General features: G+C 46.5%; 1 protein-coding gene across 6 annotated transcripts in view; it reads right to left on the minus strand.

Annotated features, from left to right (window-relative positions):
- The window catches only part of fgfr3 (fibroblast growth factor receptor 3), a 28,762-nt gene extending 13,703 nt beyond the window's left edge, over positions 1-15,059 (minus strand). For 4 of the 6 annotated variants that reach the window (XM_061302158.1, XM_061302155.1, XM_061302159.1 and 1 more), the window contains exons 1-5: positions 14,724-15,059; positions 11,781-11,959; positions 3,887-4,153; positions 2,711-2,776; positions 40-209 (exon numbers count right to left, since the gene is read on the minus strand). In XM_061302158.1, coding sequence (XP_061158142.1) covers positions 40-209; positions 2,711-2,776; positions 3,887-4,153; positions 11,781-11,874 — 597 coding nt within the window. In that variant the 5' untranslated portion in view covers positions 11,875-11,959; positions 14,724-15,059. The remainder of the gene's footprint in view (positions 1-39; positions 210-2,710; positions 2,777-3,886; positions 4,154-11,780; positions 11,960-14,723) is intronic. The other 2 variants (XM_061302161.1, XM_061302156.1) reach the window with 2 other exon arrangements.
- Between the last annotated feature and the right edge of the window lie 1,916 nt (positions 15,060-16,975).

The raw sequence follows: 16,975 nt of genomic DNA on the forward strand, positions 1-16,975 counted from the left end.
TTCCGTTTCAAAGGCAGACAAGGAATGTTGCAAACTGACCTTGATGCCGCCCATGCGTTGCTCCCCCTTGAACTCTTTGCCGTTTTTGAGCCAGTGAATGGTGGGTGTGGGGTTGCCCGACGCCGCGCAGCGGAACTTGACCGTGTTGGCCGCTGGCACCGCCAGCAGCTTCTTGTCCATCCGGTCTGGCCTGGTCCAGTATGGAGCTTCTGTGCGCAAAATCACAGCACAAACGTTTGTACTATGACAATATTAAGTTTTTAAAGTTTGAGGGAAGTGTTTATGAAAATGTACATCACAAAAAGTTGGCTTTCAACAGGGGTGTGTGGACTTTTTGTATCCACTGCTCATAGAACAAAAATAAAGGAAAATGCCTCAACTCATCATTCCGTTCAAAGTGAACGTCTTAATGTCACTTTTATGAGGCAAACACACATACAGACGAGGACCTCAGAGGAGGAAGGGGAGGGGCGAGGAGTCCCCCACCACACACACACATTCTAAAAGGCTGCTTCTCTGTTAAACGCGCTCCGACGGTTCTTTCTCTGATGCAAAAACATGGTTGTACGGCCGCAATGCTTTCTTTGCCAGCGTCCAACAATCCTGCCATTCAACATGCTGCCAAGGTGATTTATTGACTTGTTCTCACACACCAGCGCACAATTGGGACGGTGCCCCCCCTCTCCCATGTGTGTACGTGCGTGCTCAGTGCTCAACTTAACAAAAGCCGAGGTGGTTGACCGCTCATCAGATGTCTCTTACTTTTTTACAAGCAGCAGAAGGACTGAGAGGAGCTTATTAGCATCACAATGTCTGTGTGTGTTGGAAATAATCCTCAGAGTCCAGCAGCAGGCCGTGGGCGACTTTCTTCTTCTTCATCTGGTCTGCTTGACGCAGATGCCAAAAGGTGCAGGACACACCTGTTGTTCTCATCTGGACTTTATAAACATCCTTTTAAATAGCAGTTTTTAAAAGAAGAAGAAGGTCTGCTTTGCAATTTAACGTCATTGTCGACTTTTCTCTCGGACGGATTGTTGGGGGCACCTTTTGTGTACAATGACTATATAATTATTTTTTGTGTGGCACATGAGTGGTGAGTGCACTTCCTGTATTTTAAGTCAACTTTTGGCGTACTTGCGCTATATTTTTAGTCGGCCGCTGGGATTTCCTCCCCGCGCGCACCCGCTGACAGGTGGACGTGACGATGCGCCGCAACCCGGACGGTGCATACCGCAGCAGGGTCCTCCCCAGGGGGCACGCACAACGCCGCCCCTGCGCTGAGGAAATACCATCCCACCAATTAGACACGGGAGGAAGTTTCGATGTGGACATAGCGCAGGACAGAGTGACATTCAAATATCAGTTGCTCATGTGCTGACTATTTAGGGGGTGCCGACAGGTCGAGCGTGTGTGCAAGGGAGATGGGGTGTGCCTCATCTGGGACTCTGGCAAGCGGGCGCTTAACTTAAAAAGTTTAGTTTATCTGCGATTTTTAGGCGTGTGGTATGTGTGTGATGGGGAAGGGCAGTCCCCGCGGGGATATCGAAACGGGTGCGTTTGGTCATGCCCTGTTGTTGTTTTGGTTGTGATGAAACAGAAACTTCCCAGTGTGATCAAAGCTAACAGCAATTAGTGCCGAGCGTGCGGGTCGACACGCCAGGCAGCAGTTCAGCGCTCGGGCGGCCACATGGTGCCACGCAGGATAATTGTGCTTAATTGTGTAATCCGCCGACGCCGATCGGAGTGGTGATCAGGCCCTTTGAAGGTGCGCAAAGGCCGGCGGGCCGGTTAGCGTAGCGTAGCATGAGCCGGCGAGCGAGCGATTGGCTCTCTGCTTGGCTGCCAGCGTAAACAAGAGCCGGGGACACGCCACAGATTAGCCTCTCTTCACATTCCGACGCACGCGCACACGCACAGATGCACACTGACACGCTTGATTTCACTCTTTCTCTCGCACGCACGCACGCGCGCGCACACGCACGCACACACGCACACGCCATTTTTCCAACCTAATCTCACTGTTTATTATTGTGTAAGCGACTGTTATTCTATTGCGCAGATTTTGTGTGTAAAGCTACTGCTTGACACGCATTAAATGTCAAATAATGGCAAACAATCACACAGAAAAATAACCACACTTCCTTTTGACCGTAAAGGAAAACATTGCTGTATCGTGAAAGATTTGCTATCCACCATTTTTCGATGACCGCGGCTACCATCATCAATCTAGCAAATATTTGGATCAATACGCTTAGTGCGCCACCGTCCATCTTGTCTCCGTCCCGGAGGCATCAACATTGCAGGCAAATATTTTCAGTGTATGTCTTTTCTCTGTGCGTCACATGTTTGGGTCTCCATCCTACGGGAGCAATTAACGCTGGCTTAGCGCACATGAAGTTAGCGCTTTTCTGGACTAATCCCCGCACTCCTGGCCCAGGACCTGCTTGTCATGAGGTGGATTTAGTGGCTAAGATTAAGGCTGTTTTGTCACCCGGAGAGACGCCGCATTCCATCTGTACAATCAAGAAGGCTGACGCACGGTAAATGACGCTGCCCCACGCCCGTTATGAAAAGTTATCGATGCGCTGCTGCTGTGTCGACAAGACATTCAAAGCGAGTCACTCAAAGCAGGCATTGGAAACACAAAAGAGAAGTACGACAAATGAACTTCGAATGAGCAAAAATCAAGAAAGAGAAAATAAGAATTCACCATTGCCATTACCTGCATCTTCTGGATCTTCATCGTAATCTTCATCATCGCCGGACGACAGTGAATCTAAAAGAAAGAAAACAACCAAAGGAGATATGAGGAGATGTTCTTCTTCAAACTTGCATCACCAAAAGTTGATCTTAATGTCAAACTTCATCCTGGTTCTTTTTAAATCTTTTTTCTTTGCTACGAGAGGTAGGGTGGGGCGTTTGTGTACAGCGTGCACTTAGCGCTGTCTGGGTCCCTTCCAGCTGCTAAAGTTGATACATGGACGCCACATATCTGACACCTTGCTCAAATATTTGAGGCGAAACACAACAGTGCGCGTGTGTGTTCTCGGAGCAGCCGGGCGGGTGGTGACAGGAAACGGCCTGCGCACACTCTACAAAGTCCCACTTGACTTGTCACTGAAAGGCCCAAAAGCACTCCCAAATGCTGAAAACACTTTTGCAGAATCGACTTTGCCTGGTGAAATTTGTTTGACGTGTCGATCACGAGCAGAGCCATCAAAAAAAGTGATCCCTGAAAAAGCACAGGAAGTTGGCTATTTTGCTTTCAGGGGACAACCGTTAGCATAAATGGAAAAAAAAAAACATCTAAAAGGAATTTGCAAGGCATGTCCATCACAAGGACTTGTACGAAGTCACCCGTTTTTGTTTCAAGTGGAAATTTTGGCTGGGAAGTGTTAACTGCATTTGATGATACAAAACATCCACCTCTGATCATTACGATGCGGACAATAAAAGGCCATTTATTTCCCGTCTTGATGCCAGCGTGCGCGTGCGTCTCTCATTTCTTGCCATGCCATCTGTTGGCGATGAGGAAATGTTTCCAGCTAATTGCTTTCTAATGAGTTGTCAATGAGAAGCTCAGCCAGTGTCCCAAAAAACAAAAAAAACCTCCCTCGCTAAAAAAAAAAATCATATTTAGTGGAAATTTCCAGAGCATTCCACAACAACAGGTGGCGCTACAGAGCAGTTGGGCGATATGGGAAGCACAATTTATTTTGAACGGGCTGCCTAGACGGGTCACTATCACGTGTCACCCATTTGTTACAAATGACTGAAGAAAGCTATGAGCGCCAAATGAGACGCGCCCCAATGGCAAAATTTGAATTTAGCATTTTGTGAGAAAGGCACCAGACTGCGCGGGTGGCGGCGGAAAACTGGTCCGTACCTGTCACCCGGATGGTGTAGTTGCTGAGTAGCTTGTTGTTGCGGGTCAGTCGGCAGGCGTACACGCCCGAGTCCTCGTAGGACACGTTGACGATGCGCAGAATCCCCGGGCCGGGCCGTATCCGGTCGCTAGGCAACAGCACCTCGCTGTCCTTGTACCAAACGGCGGGGCGGGCTGACTCCTCCTCTGGGTCACATGACATTTCCAGGGTGTCCCCCACGCCCAGGACAAAGTCCTCCAGGAAGGCCGTCTCGCTGGACACCGCATCTGCAAACAAGACCAGAACGATATCGATAATACTGTCAAAGCATTTTTAGGTCACTCAACTTTTGGAATCATACGTGTTATAATACTGACATGTTCAATGATAAAAATCTTGAGATGTTTGATGTCAATTTGTTTTTTTACAACAAATGTTCTTTTTCTGACTTCTGATCAGCTGAGAGCAATGATGTGGTTTTGTTCAAGTCATCAAATATGCTTCCAACATTTCAAATCTATGTACAAGACTCAAATTTTGGAGCACGTTAGTAAAAGCATCATTCAAGTTGAGTGTTGCTCAATGTTTGGACGAGGCAAGCAGAGAGCCAGAGAAAAATCAACATGACATGGCGGCCCTTTAAATCAGACCCCTCCTCTTGCCACACCGTTTCCGCGGTAACCATTCAAGGGAATGCCGTGACCCCCCCACCACACACACACGCGCACACACATCACACATACTTTCACATACACCATTTGGGAGCAACAACGCCATAAGTGTTTGCACGCACACACATCACAACCCTGGGAAAGGGCAAAGAAGGCGTGTGATAGATGACGGCCCGGCCCAGCTCGGTCCGTCATGGCACACCCACCGCTGACCCGCCTAGAAAGGTGGAGGCACTGTTGGCGCCTGTCTCGCGTCCGATAAACAGGTAGTAAAACGCACAAAATGGATCGAGTTGCAATTCATTGGAGCTAAATTGTTCTTCTGCCTCGATGGGCTACGGGGGAAAGTTGCTGTGACAAATTGGTGTCAAAATTAAGCAAAGTGTGTCCCTTTTTGAGCGCTCTGAGGTGAGACTTTTGGTGCTACAAACAACTTTTTTTTTTTTTTTGAAATTCCAAACAAGAAGGCCCATTGAGGAAAAAGAAAACACGGCAGTGGCGCCATGAATGGCTCACTGAGTCGCTGGTGTATTAGCGCTGACCTCGGCAAATGCCAACATGTGTCTTGAAACGTCTTAAAACGGGGGAGGGGTTGCCGCAAACTCAAAGATGAGCGAAGAATCAAAAACCTGGAGAACAGCCTCACTTGGACAGAATTTGACAGATTACTCAAGTTCACAACTCAACCGCTACACTTCGAGCAGACTTACATTGAAAGCAACTATCAGCATCTGACAACTATTTTGTACGTCACACCAAATGAATCTGGTGTAATTATCAGAGTGTGGGAAGCCGGCGTCAGCCACAGCAAAATGGATGAATGGCTTGACTTTCTCCGTCGCTATCAGCTTCTGTTTGAAGAACACTTTTTCCACAAGTGTGTGTGTGTGTGTGTGTAAGACAGTCAGTGAGTAAATCAAGAGGCCGGCGTGGCCCCGCCTCGCCTCGCCTCTCACTACGATAACAAATAGCCCTTGACAATAATATAGGCCCTGTCATTGAGCGGGGCCGGCGTGCGGCCGCAGATGCCATCTCTTCTGCACGTCATGAGGTTTATTTATCCTCGGCAAAGCCCCAAGGAGGCCGGACGGTCGGCCGGATGGACGGCGGCTTGTCGCCGCAGGAGAAAGAAAGAGACTCTTTATGTGGGGAAAGTCGCACTCGCTGAGGGATCCAGAGGGACAGCAAGCAGCCTGCTCCAAAGGGCTTTGAAATGCAGTCCCTCGAGCCAGTTTGACTTCATTTTCTAGCAATGTCTGTTATGAGTAGACCCAACAACAAAGAAACAAGCCTGCTAATTTGCTCTGAAGTGGCTAGTTTATGGTCATTCCTGATTTTCAGGTGTCTTCATTAGAAATGGGCAGGATGTGGTCAATTTTGGTAGCGGTAAAGAAAAAAACATCCCAAAACCAGTTCACCTTAGAAACACAATATTTGGTAGTCATGTCTATCATGAGTAGACCCACAAAAAAAAAAATGTTTTGAAGCATCCATTTTATGCTCATGTTAGTAATTTCCAAATTGGCCTTTTTGTGCCCCTTCGACAAAGAAAATAAAACTCACTTAAGCGACCTTGAAATTTGTCTGTCATGAGTGAACCCTCCAAAAAGACTCAAGAAGCCATGCCTTAAGAGGCACAGGAAGTCTTCAGTGTCAAATACAGATGTCCTTCAAAGACAAACTCAATCTAGAGTTACAACTAAACCTTCGTAGTGCTCTGTGTCTTACTGTCAATTGAACAGGCCAAGTAGCGCTAGCACTTTGATGACTTTCCGTAGTGCGGGAGGAAAAAAACGCGGGGGGGGGGGGGGGGTACTTTTATGGGGGCTGCTCTGCAACAGCAAAAGCTGTAGGTCATCCATAATGGCGAGGCTTCCTTCATAAATACAATTTAGACGCCGAGCCCCCGGCCTGAAAAATGCGACGTCTGCTCAAATGATGCCGCCAATAAATGGATCACGACCCCAGAGCTCATATCAAGAAAAATGATGTTTTTTGTTCAGGTTTTAACAAACTTTTTCAGCTTGCGGTCTCAAATAATTAACGAAATCTATAGGATAGAACTTTTGTGTATTTCACTTCAGGCAGCTTGCTGGGCAGCTAGGGCCTTGTTAGAAAGTTCACTTTGTTCAAGGCAATAATTTTTGTTTTGATTATACTTGGTAATTATTGTGTATTATTGTTAGCATCACAAAATATATTTTATTCTCTTTGTACAAACGAAAGACTAAAGGCATCATTACTGTCAGGTTTATTTCAATGACTGAATAACTATTAAGAGAAGAGCAACAGCAAACAAACCACCAGTGAGACAGAATATTAAGTCTTTTCTCGCGAGGAGAACGATAGAGAGAGGAAACTCGGTTACAATCTCAATTCCCGCTAGGTCGCTTTTGGTGCGCCATCTAGTGGGCCAGTGCCAAACTTACTGAAAAATACAGCAAGACATTAATAGTGACTCCGCTGAAAACGATTGTCCCAATCTAAAGCATTGTTTTGAGCGTTAATGTTCCCTATATACGATCGATGAAAGGTTGTCAAAAGCGTATATAGATATACAAGGCGGCCTTGCCGGGGGACGAGCGGCCAATCAGCATTAAGAAGCAATCGAGTGCGAAGGGGTTCATCTGGGACGGGTGAGCAGGTGATTTTTACAGGCCTTTGAAAGCATTAAGTGCTCTCGGAGGGAGAGCGATGGATTCCAGATCGAGACATTTGTCTTTATCAATGCCGCCTGGCTGCCGCTACGACAAACGATCGTGCCTGACAAACGATTGGCGAAAAAACAATACCTTCATTGAACGGGGTTGTTTGCAAGATGGACGGATTTTCTGTTTGTTTAACGACTGCTGAACAATTGACACTAACCCTTATTCAAATCTCAGAAACTCACATTTGAAGGCCTAACCTTTGTTTCAAACGCTGATTGGAAACCCCAAACCCTGATTTGAAGCCCGAGTTGCCGTTTAAATCTCTAAAACGCACTTGCAAATTTTGCTTCAAAGACTCACTTGAAAGGCTCGTCACGTACAAAGTTGTAACAAAGTTTGATATTTGGTACTTTGCTAACTACGCTACGCTAGATTTTGCTGCTGAATGTATCCACTGAGACGCGTGTCAATTCCCGTTTTTGCCGAGACATATAGACACATTCCGGACGCCAAACGGCTTCTTTTCACTTTCTGTGCAAAAAGCGCCTCGGCTGCCAAGCGCTTGTTTGGCACCGAGCAGCCGCCATCACGTGACCTTCACACAGGATCCGTGGCCTCCCCCTTTCATTTTGCAGCCATGCCAGGGGTACATCCTGGAGGATGGCCCCCTCCCTCTTCTTTCAGCCGGCAGTGCTAATGTCACTTTAATGCGCTTTGGCCGGATGTAAATACAGCGGCACAATGCGCTTAATCGGGGCCGTTCGGGCTAGCTCGCAGCGCTGCGTTTGTTACCTTGCATTTTGAGGGGGCGGGCTGCCAAGACGAAAGAATGATTGTCTGCCGGAGATTGAGAAAGAGAAGAAAGCGGCGCCTCCCCCTTAGCTTGATGGCTCTATCCTGGAGCCCCTAACAACAACTTCAAGATCGACGCCGCATTGCCAAGTGCTTCGCTAACCGGTCGGGGCCTGAATACAGTTAGCAGCGTGAAATTTGATAGCTGTAGCTACCGTGAGCAGACCTACAAAAAGTCTCAAGTCTCCACACTGAACAGAAAGTCTACCATCTTGGTTTCAAGTGAAGATTTTGGCCCTTAAGAAAGGAAATTGAGCTCCTTAAGCCAGTGTCATTTAGCACCATGAAATTTGGGAGGCCACAAGCAGACCCACAAAAAGTTTTAACGCAGTTGGACACGGGAATTTTTTGAATTTACGGGCGTCGAAATTTGGGCGGCTGTGGCATTTTTACTGCGCTACATGGAATGTGTCGGGTGTGACTCTCAAACTAAAAATGGATGGCTAACATACGCTAACGTAGCATTCTGGCCGAGGCCGAAGCCCTTGACGCTGTCATTCCAAATCCAAACTGTTTTGAAAATAAGCCTCGGGGTCGTAAGTCTGGCACAAGGTTCCAAATTGGTCCCTCAAGGATTAGCTTTGGTTTTTCAACAACTTCCTGTCACGCACACACGCAGAGACCTGCGCGTGTTGTACCTGTTGCGGCCGGTGGCCGCCCCCTTGAACGGTTGCCCGCCCGCCGACAGCGGCGTTGACATTTATGAATTTACAAGCTTGCCTGGAGGAAATTGTTGAGATAGTCATCAGTGATACTCAGCCCGAGTTGCAACAAAGAGTCTCTTTGTGTCAGGCCCGCCGCTTGCTCAATGGACAAAATGTTTGAAAACTTTGAAAGTCAACTTACACACACAAGCGCACAAAACACGTTTTACACGATGACTGTGACGGATTGCAAAACAATCATGTGTATGTGTGTTTTGCAGATGGCAGGTTGTGTGCCAACAACAACACACATACATCTATTTACCGTATTTTCCGCCCTATAAGGCGCACCTAAAAACCTAAGATTTTCTCAAAAACCAACAGTGCGCCTTATAGTCCGGTGCGCCTTATATATGGACCAAATTCCTAAATTCAAACTGGCCCGAAGTATTGTGTCATGAAATCAATCATAAGTGGCCCGCTGAAGACTATGAATCATGACTCAAAGAGACTATGGATCATTATTTTATGATTATAAAGTAATTTGTTCCGTCTGAAGTTGAAATAAAAAAGATAAAATGGAGAATGATTTGATTTGGATTAAAAATCTGACATGATGCATTAATGGTGCGCCTTATAGTCCGGTGCGCCTTATATAAGGATAAAGTTTTAAAATGGGCCATTCATTGAAGGTGCGCCTTATAGTCCGGTGCGCCTTATAGGCCGGAAAATACGGTATTTATTTCCCCCAAAATGAAGCCGCTATGCCTTTTTGATGTCGAAGCCAACTTGTTTGTCTTGACTGAGGGCGAACGGTGTAGTCTGAAGGTTTCTCTGAATGGAAAGAGCGCCGCCATCATCTTTGCTGGCCGAAACCAAAAGCACTCCTCTCTCCCCCTTTACTCCTCCCCCTCCCTCCCCCTCGTGGTGTTATTCTGCCAGGAGAGCAAAAATAATAAATCCTTGTGCCGCCTGCAGACTGTAATGGAAGCCGCTCTGGGCCTGGAAAGGAGACCACGACGGCGGCAGGGGCGACGTCGACCTCTTTTTTTTTTTTTCTAACAAACCACGCCAGCAGCGCTAGAAAATTCCCATGGAATTTTATTTTGGTGGTGTAATTGGCTTCATCTCGTCTCCCCCGACCAAGTGCCAACTTTCCCCCCGGCGTCACTCGCGTGTGCGCTTCTATCAGCCGCAAAAGATTTCAACTGTCTCATAGCCACACACTTCACTCTTCCTTTTGGAAAATTCAGCCACAGCAACACGGGATTTGCGTCTAGCCTGAGTAGACCCACAAAAAAATTAAAACACAACAGTTTGGTTCCAAGCTTCCATTTCGGCTTTATTTTGTCCGTTTCCAAGACTCCTCCACAAACAAATGTGTCCGATTGCCACCAAATTTGAAGCCCGTACAGCTAGACAGGCGACACACACACACACACACACACACACGTGCCCACACAGTAATGGAATGGCAAAAGTGAGTGTGCTAAATGTGCAGCTCCAAAACGTCAGTGTGCAGGAGCCACATAAATCATGCTGGGGGCGAGAGGGGGTTTGGGTTGGGGGGTTCTGTAAATGCAGGACACACACATGTGCACGCGCGCACACACACACACACACACTTGGCGCAACGTCAACTCATAAGTCATTCGCCCGCTGTCGCCGTCAGACGACGTGCTGCGTTCAAGGACGCGTCTGTCATTAGCGCCAATGTCTAGTACTTGATGACCCACATACACGCACGCGCACACACACGCAGGCAGGTAGGAAATGAAGCCATCTGCCAGTAAACAGCAGACACTTTATACCCACTGCTAGTCCATCTGCCCAACGGCACAGACGATGATGATGATGAGGAGTGTGACGATGAAGACCAGGGAGGAAGACAACGGAGAGGAGTGAAATGAAGTTCAGGGAGCTGACAGGGATAACCAGGAAGATCATAGAGGTGAGCGAGCTGAAGACGAAGGAGAGAAGGAGGCTGAGGAAGATGATGAGGATACCACAATGAGGAAGACAAGGAAGATGACAGCCCTAAGTAAGGGGACATGAAGACAAAAATGGGGAGAAAAGAAAGAGGACCACGAGGAAGATGAGGGAAGATGAGGAAGAGAAAGACAGAGAATTGTGTCCCAATATTTTTCCCCATTTGGGACAGACACACAAATACACACACACACAAATACACACACGCGCACACACACGCGCACACACACGCGCACACACACGCGCACACACACGCGCACACACACACACACAGTTTGTCTCAAGTTACACACGGGTGCGTAGTCTAAAAATGCTGAGCTTGTCATGTCTCCCACACATACAGACTGTCTGTGTGTGCGCGCATGTGTGTGTGTGTGTGTGTGTGTGTGTGTGTGCGCGCGTGCGTGCGTGCGTGCGTGCGTGCGTGCGTGCGTGCGTGCGTGCGTGCGTGTGTGTGTGTGTGTGTGTGTGGACTTGAAAGCAAAAGCAGCACAAAGACATTGGCCGTGGCCTCAAACAAAACGATGACTCCTCTGCATTTGTTTTTTCTTCTTCTTTTTTTTAATGCCGAGTGATTAAAGCAAACATGTCCCGCGTTTACTTTGGAATGAGATCCTGGCTGCTTCCTCCGCCCGGGGGACACCAAAGAACAAGAAGAAGGAGGAGAAACCAAAAAACCAGGATAGTCCAATTATAAACGCACATGCACGTCGCTTTGCGTGAAGTCGTGTCGCCGTGAGGAAGGCCGTGTAAACAAGTGGCCTCCTTTTTCCACTTCCCGCTTTCTTTTTGGTTACTTGACAGTTTTCTCACATTTGTACCAATTCATCCCCCAGCCACTTTTTGTTCGGTGGCATAACTGACGGATTCGTAGTCTCCCTTTCTCGCAAAATGGCAGTCAGCGTAAGTCACTCAGAATGAAGTCCTTGCAACGTTCGTCCGCTTTGTCCATGGCAGCGTACGAAGTTACACCGCTGCCGCTTACCTGAACTGAAACGTTCAACTTTCTCGACCACGTTCATTCGGGAAATTTATCAGGTTAAAACGTGAAATTCCCTCTCTCTTCTTGCAATTAGATCAACTTTATCAACAGGAAGCGTGTCTTACCCGAGGGCTCGGCGACGGGCAGCCTGGCCGCCGTGGCGCACGCGGCCAGTAGGACGCATGCCAGCCACAGCCAACGCCACGCTGCTGCCGTCATCCCGGTGAGGCGAAGCCAAAGGAAAGCGAGGCCCCGCGCCGGCTCAGGTGCCACCCAAAGATTGCATGGCGTCCCCGGAGCCCACCTGCAAGACAAAGAGACGATGGACGGGTCACGTTGGAGCGGCGACTCAAGCGATGGCGACAAGCGACGAGTTGTTAAAGGCAACAAAGACATCTTTGCCGGCCGGCATTCTGCACGACCTTGGCGGCGTATTTTTCCAGAGAGCTTCTGCTTGAATTCTGCATTGGGCAACCTCAGTGGTGTTCCACTGTTTTTTCTTCCATACCCGTCTAGTTGTGTACATAGCCCGGGAGTAACCTCGTCTGCGAGACGCCGAGCGCTGCTCACACGCACGCACAAAGGTTACCCGGCGAGTGGTGTTGGCTCGCTCACACAGGCGCGTATTGTGCGTCCACAGAGAGGTTGTGTTGTGTTAACACTGCTGCTTTTCTTTGCCTTCCCCCCGCCACACGCGCACACGCCGCTTGCGCGGTAGCAAGCGGGCAGGACGATAACGCCACGCAGACGCTAATACGCTGACAGCGACGCCTTTAGCATCAGGCTTGCCGCCGTGTAAACAAACGGGCGGCGTCGAAGGGCCCGACCGCTGCCAAGGACGGTTTTCGCGGCGACCACACACGAAGACGCGCAAAGCTTTTTTGTGGACTTGACTCTACGCGTCAGCAGAAACTCTAACGGGACTATATTGTTGATTTTGAACAGTATCAAAGGAAACGAGTCAGAGTGGTACTTAGCATGTCTGGCTCACAGATTCCGCAAGGCTCCAAATAAGCCGTTTTGAATCGCAGTTTCAAAATTTCACAGCCGACAGCAAAACTCAGAATCCAAAATTTGTACGTTCATTCAGGTGGTTTGGGAGGGTCCCAAAAATGATTCATTGGGCCAGATGGACACTCACACTCCAAGCAAGCTTGAAGCTATGTAGTTGTTGCGCAGTGAATAGAAAAGTGCTAGCGAGAATAATTATCCCTGTCTGACTGCTTTCGACAGTTGTGCAGTGCTTAAAGGAGCAATGAGTGCTCGCTCTTGAGCTTTCTTTGCAGCCAAAGCGCAACGCCACCTCAAACGCTTTCATGTGGCGACAGAGCCACGAGTGGACGTGCGAGCGCTTCCTGACGTGTTTGCCATGCTAATGTTTTCCTAGCGCAAAAGGCGGCAAATAACGCCTCCATCTCGTGAGTGAGGAGCGGCTGGTGCGCCTCCTGCTGGCTGTCACGTTCCCTCTCCATCCTCCTGCTGACTGCCGATCAATCAAACACACCCTGGGGTGAAGAAGATAGCGATCAGCTGACAGACGAGAGTGGAGATGGTGGGGTGGGGGAGACACTTGTCAGCTCAACTTTATAAAAAATTCAAAAGTGACACGCCGGGACGCAGCAAAAATGTCCAAGAATGTGCAAACGAGATCAGGTCGGGTAGCTGCGTGTCAGACTGCGCTATCATCGCCATAATTATACAAAATAGATCACATATATATGATTAAATGTGTGTTGAAATGTTTACACTGAGCAATACGGTGCAAATGTAAAAAATAATCATGTCAAACAGCTTGTTTGACACAAATGAAAAGGATGAAAAGTACAAAAACTAATCAAAGAGCCAGGCAATGATGCGAAAAACAAAAATAATACAATGTTAAAATATAAAAATGTACACAAAAAAGGTTTTAAAAAAAACAGCAAAGTTATGTAAACTTACTGATACAAATAAATTCTAGAGCGGCCATTGCCAAATTCGAAGCTTAGATTAAATATATTAAATAACTGATGTATAAAAACATTTAATTAAAAAAACAATTCAAACAGTTATATCACAACAAAATAAATAATATTTATATGTAATAATATGTCAAGAAAGTAACATCAAACAACTGTCTGTTTATCTGAAAAGTGCTTTTTGACAGTCACGGCACAAATCACAATGCATGATGTGAAGCAAATATTGCAAACACAACATGGAAATGCTGCACCTCAGCCCTCAAACGTATTATCAAAAGTATTGGCTGAGGGAAGCTGACTTGAGGCGTTCTGCAAATTGCATAATTTCACATGCATCAAGCAGGAACTCAAGCAGGTCCAGTTGGACTCAGGTGTGATCCACAAAGTGTCAAAAGGTATGATTGCCATGTTTCTTGTCCGGCCAACCAGACTTTGAGCTTTTGCAGCTTGCACTTTGTTCAGATATCATTTCATCACTCAAACCCGAATCCAGCGGAGGAACTTCACAGGCCGCATTTAGACACGCCACTTGTTCAAACTAAAAACACAGATTATGATGAATTCATATTCCGCACGTTTTCCCCCCATTTAAATTATTCATCGTCCTCCTCAGCCTGACCATCAAAGTGAGTCAACATGAAAGCGGATGAGTGCGAGAAGTCTATCATCGACTTTGCATATTGTTGAAATTAAAAAATAAAAAACATGAGAAATATGGTGAAGAATGATGCATCCCACCTATATGTCAACAAGACGAGGTTTGACAAATATGCCTGAAAGAATGGAAAAGCACAGCAGCGATTTATGCCAAAAAAGTGCAAACATCATTTCGGACGACCATATAAATTTTTAATTCAAGAACTGCATACATAATGATGCAGGACACCGTTTCAAATTATGTTAATAAAAAAATATATACACAATGATGTGGGACCACAAGGGCCAAATATATCGTTCTTTTTTAATACCTTACTGCACCCACGCGCGCGCGCACACACATTGGAGTCAACCTGTTTGACTGCGCCGTCCAAGGAAGTGAGCCGATTTCCAGTTCTACAGGTAAACACGAATCATAATCAAACTGATATTAAACGTATACAAACTCACCCAATGTTTATCCGTGCAGGCAACAAAGTGTACGCGATAATTCCACAGTCAAACTCTCCCTCCAAAAAGTGCTTCTTTTGATTTTTTTCTTAGATAAGAAATCCTTCACAGGTGCGAGGGTGGAAAAACGATTTAAAAGTCAAACTCGTTCGTTGTTTTGTGGCGGTGCCGGGGAAGTCCGGTGCACGGCACGCTGCGGTCGAGAAAGTCCGAGGCAGGCGGCCGCCCTCATGCCGTCTCGGTGGCCGCCGACAGCCGCGACGCGCTCGGCTCCATACTCTCGGAAGGACTCGCTGAGACTGGCCTAGCACGGGAGCCTCCGCGCGAGGAAGTGAGATGCAGAGCGGAGGGCGGAGGGGAGGCATAGATGACTTAGCCGCGAAGCTAACGGAGCTCACACAGATAGATTCTGTTTTGCATTTCACAATAAGAGCACACAATGTGGAAATCCGTTTCATTAGGTGCAAATAAAAAAAAAACGGATACAGAATTAATGTTTTTTACTACATAATATCATAACCCTAACCCTAACTCCATTATATTTTGTTAGATTGTCCAGAAAACTATTAGCTCTTTAGTGAACATGTGTTATTTTGACACAATGCCACTGGACACCACTCTTACATTACTAATTCTACTTTTTATTGCACACTGCAATGTTTTGGGTTTTTTCTTGCCATTTTTTGCATCACTATTTATATTTTGTCATTCCCTCATCCTATATCATGTCGTTTACAAAGAATTTTACATATGATACGTATTCGTTTTCATTGTTGTAAAACTATTGGAAGCTCTTATTTTCACACAATTCAATTTTACAACACTATGATTGTTCTACGTTTTATTTGTGTACAATAAGGTTGTTTTATTTGATTGCATTTTTATAGTAACGTTTTTATCAAGTAACTTACTCCATATGCATAATGTTAAACTGAGTGTTGCTGAACAACCAAATCAAAGTTGTTCACAAAACTTGCTTTGTTGACATCACCAGCCGCAGGTCTTGGTAAAGGAACTAAAACAAGAAGTAGAATCCAACCAAAATAAAACTTGGCAACATAGCTAAAAGCAAAACTTGGGCTCACGCTAGTTACAGACGTTACCGTTGTTTCTGAGGTCCTAACAATGACCCCCAAACATGAAGTAGGACCCTCCCAAAAATAAAAACGGATTCCGGTAGATAACAGAAGCTACTGTGAAGCTACCAAGCTAACATATCCAGTCAATGATGTTTGAGGTCCGTTCAACAGTCGCTAACCTGCAGGCCTAATTGGCGCAGGCAGTAAAAGAGCACGGCAATGTTTTGAGACAAACGCTTTTTGGCGCCGTAAAGTGGCTGGGCCGACCCCCTCGGGCCACAAGGAGTGTGCCGACGCCGCCGTAACTCACAGGACCGCCAGTTGCCGTGATTTGTGACAAGTGTAAATAACAAGAAAGACACCGATGCTGTGATTGTGCACACATGATACACTTGCTGGACACTTCATTAGGTGCCTCATTCTATCACATCCAATGTGATAAACAAATGGACCTTTTCAAAGACAATATGTATAAAGCTCTTCATTCTCTTTCAGTCTCACATACAAACATGCTCACTCACATGCACCTATTGATAATACCGTTTTTTTTTCTATGTATAATGCGCAAAATTTACCGTTTTTTTCCGTGTATAATGCGCCCCCATGTATAATACGCACCCTAAAAATGGCATGTTGATGCTGGAAAAAAGCCTGTACCCATGTATAATACGCACCCAATTTTTATGATTTTTTTTTAATTTTATTTATTTTAATTTTTATTTTTTTTAAGTCCCAATGATCGTCACACACGCAGGGAGGCAATGGGTCTCATTTTTATAGTCTTTGGTATGGTCTTAACTAGGCTGGATGTAATTTTTTTTGTTGGCGTTGATTTCTCCGACTGCCCGTAAAGGCACCACCGCGGTCAGTGCGGACATGTGAAAAAGGCGTGCGGACGTGAAAAAGGCGGCTCTGTATGGGAGAGACGTTGAAGAGGAATAAAAACACCCTTGGAAACCAAAACTTGCCCCTCTTCGTGACTCGGAGCCGCAACAAATGTTTCGGATTTGTGTAGAGTACATTGTGACAGCAAACGAGCAGGTGATCGAGCAAGCGTCTGATACGAGAGCATTGCGGTCGTATGGACCATGATTTTCTTAAAAAAAAAAAAAAATTTTAAATTGTACCCATGTATAATGCGCACCCCAGATTTTAGGACGATAAATTAGTTAA

Source organism: Syngnathus typhle, linkage group LG16 (assembly GCF_033458585.1).
Source record: "Syngnathus typhle isolate RoL2023-S1 ecotype Sweden linkage group LG16, RoL_Styp_1.0, whole genome shotgun sequence".
NCBI lineage: Eukaryota > Metazoa > Chordata > Actinopteri > Syngnathiformes > Syngnathidae > Syngnathus > Syngnathus typhle.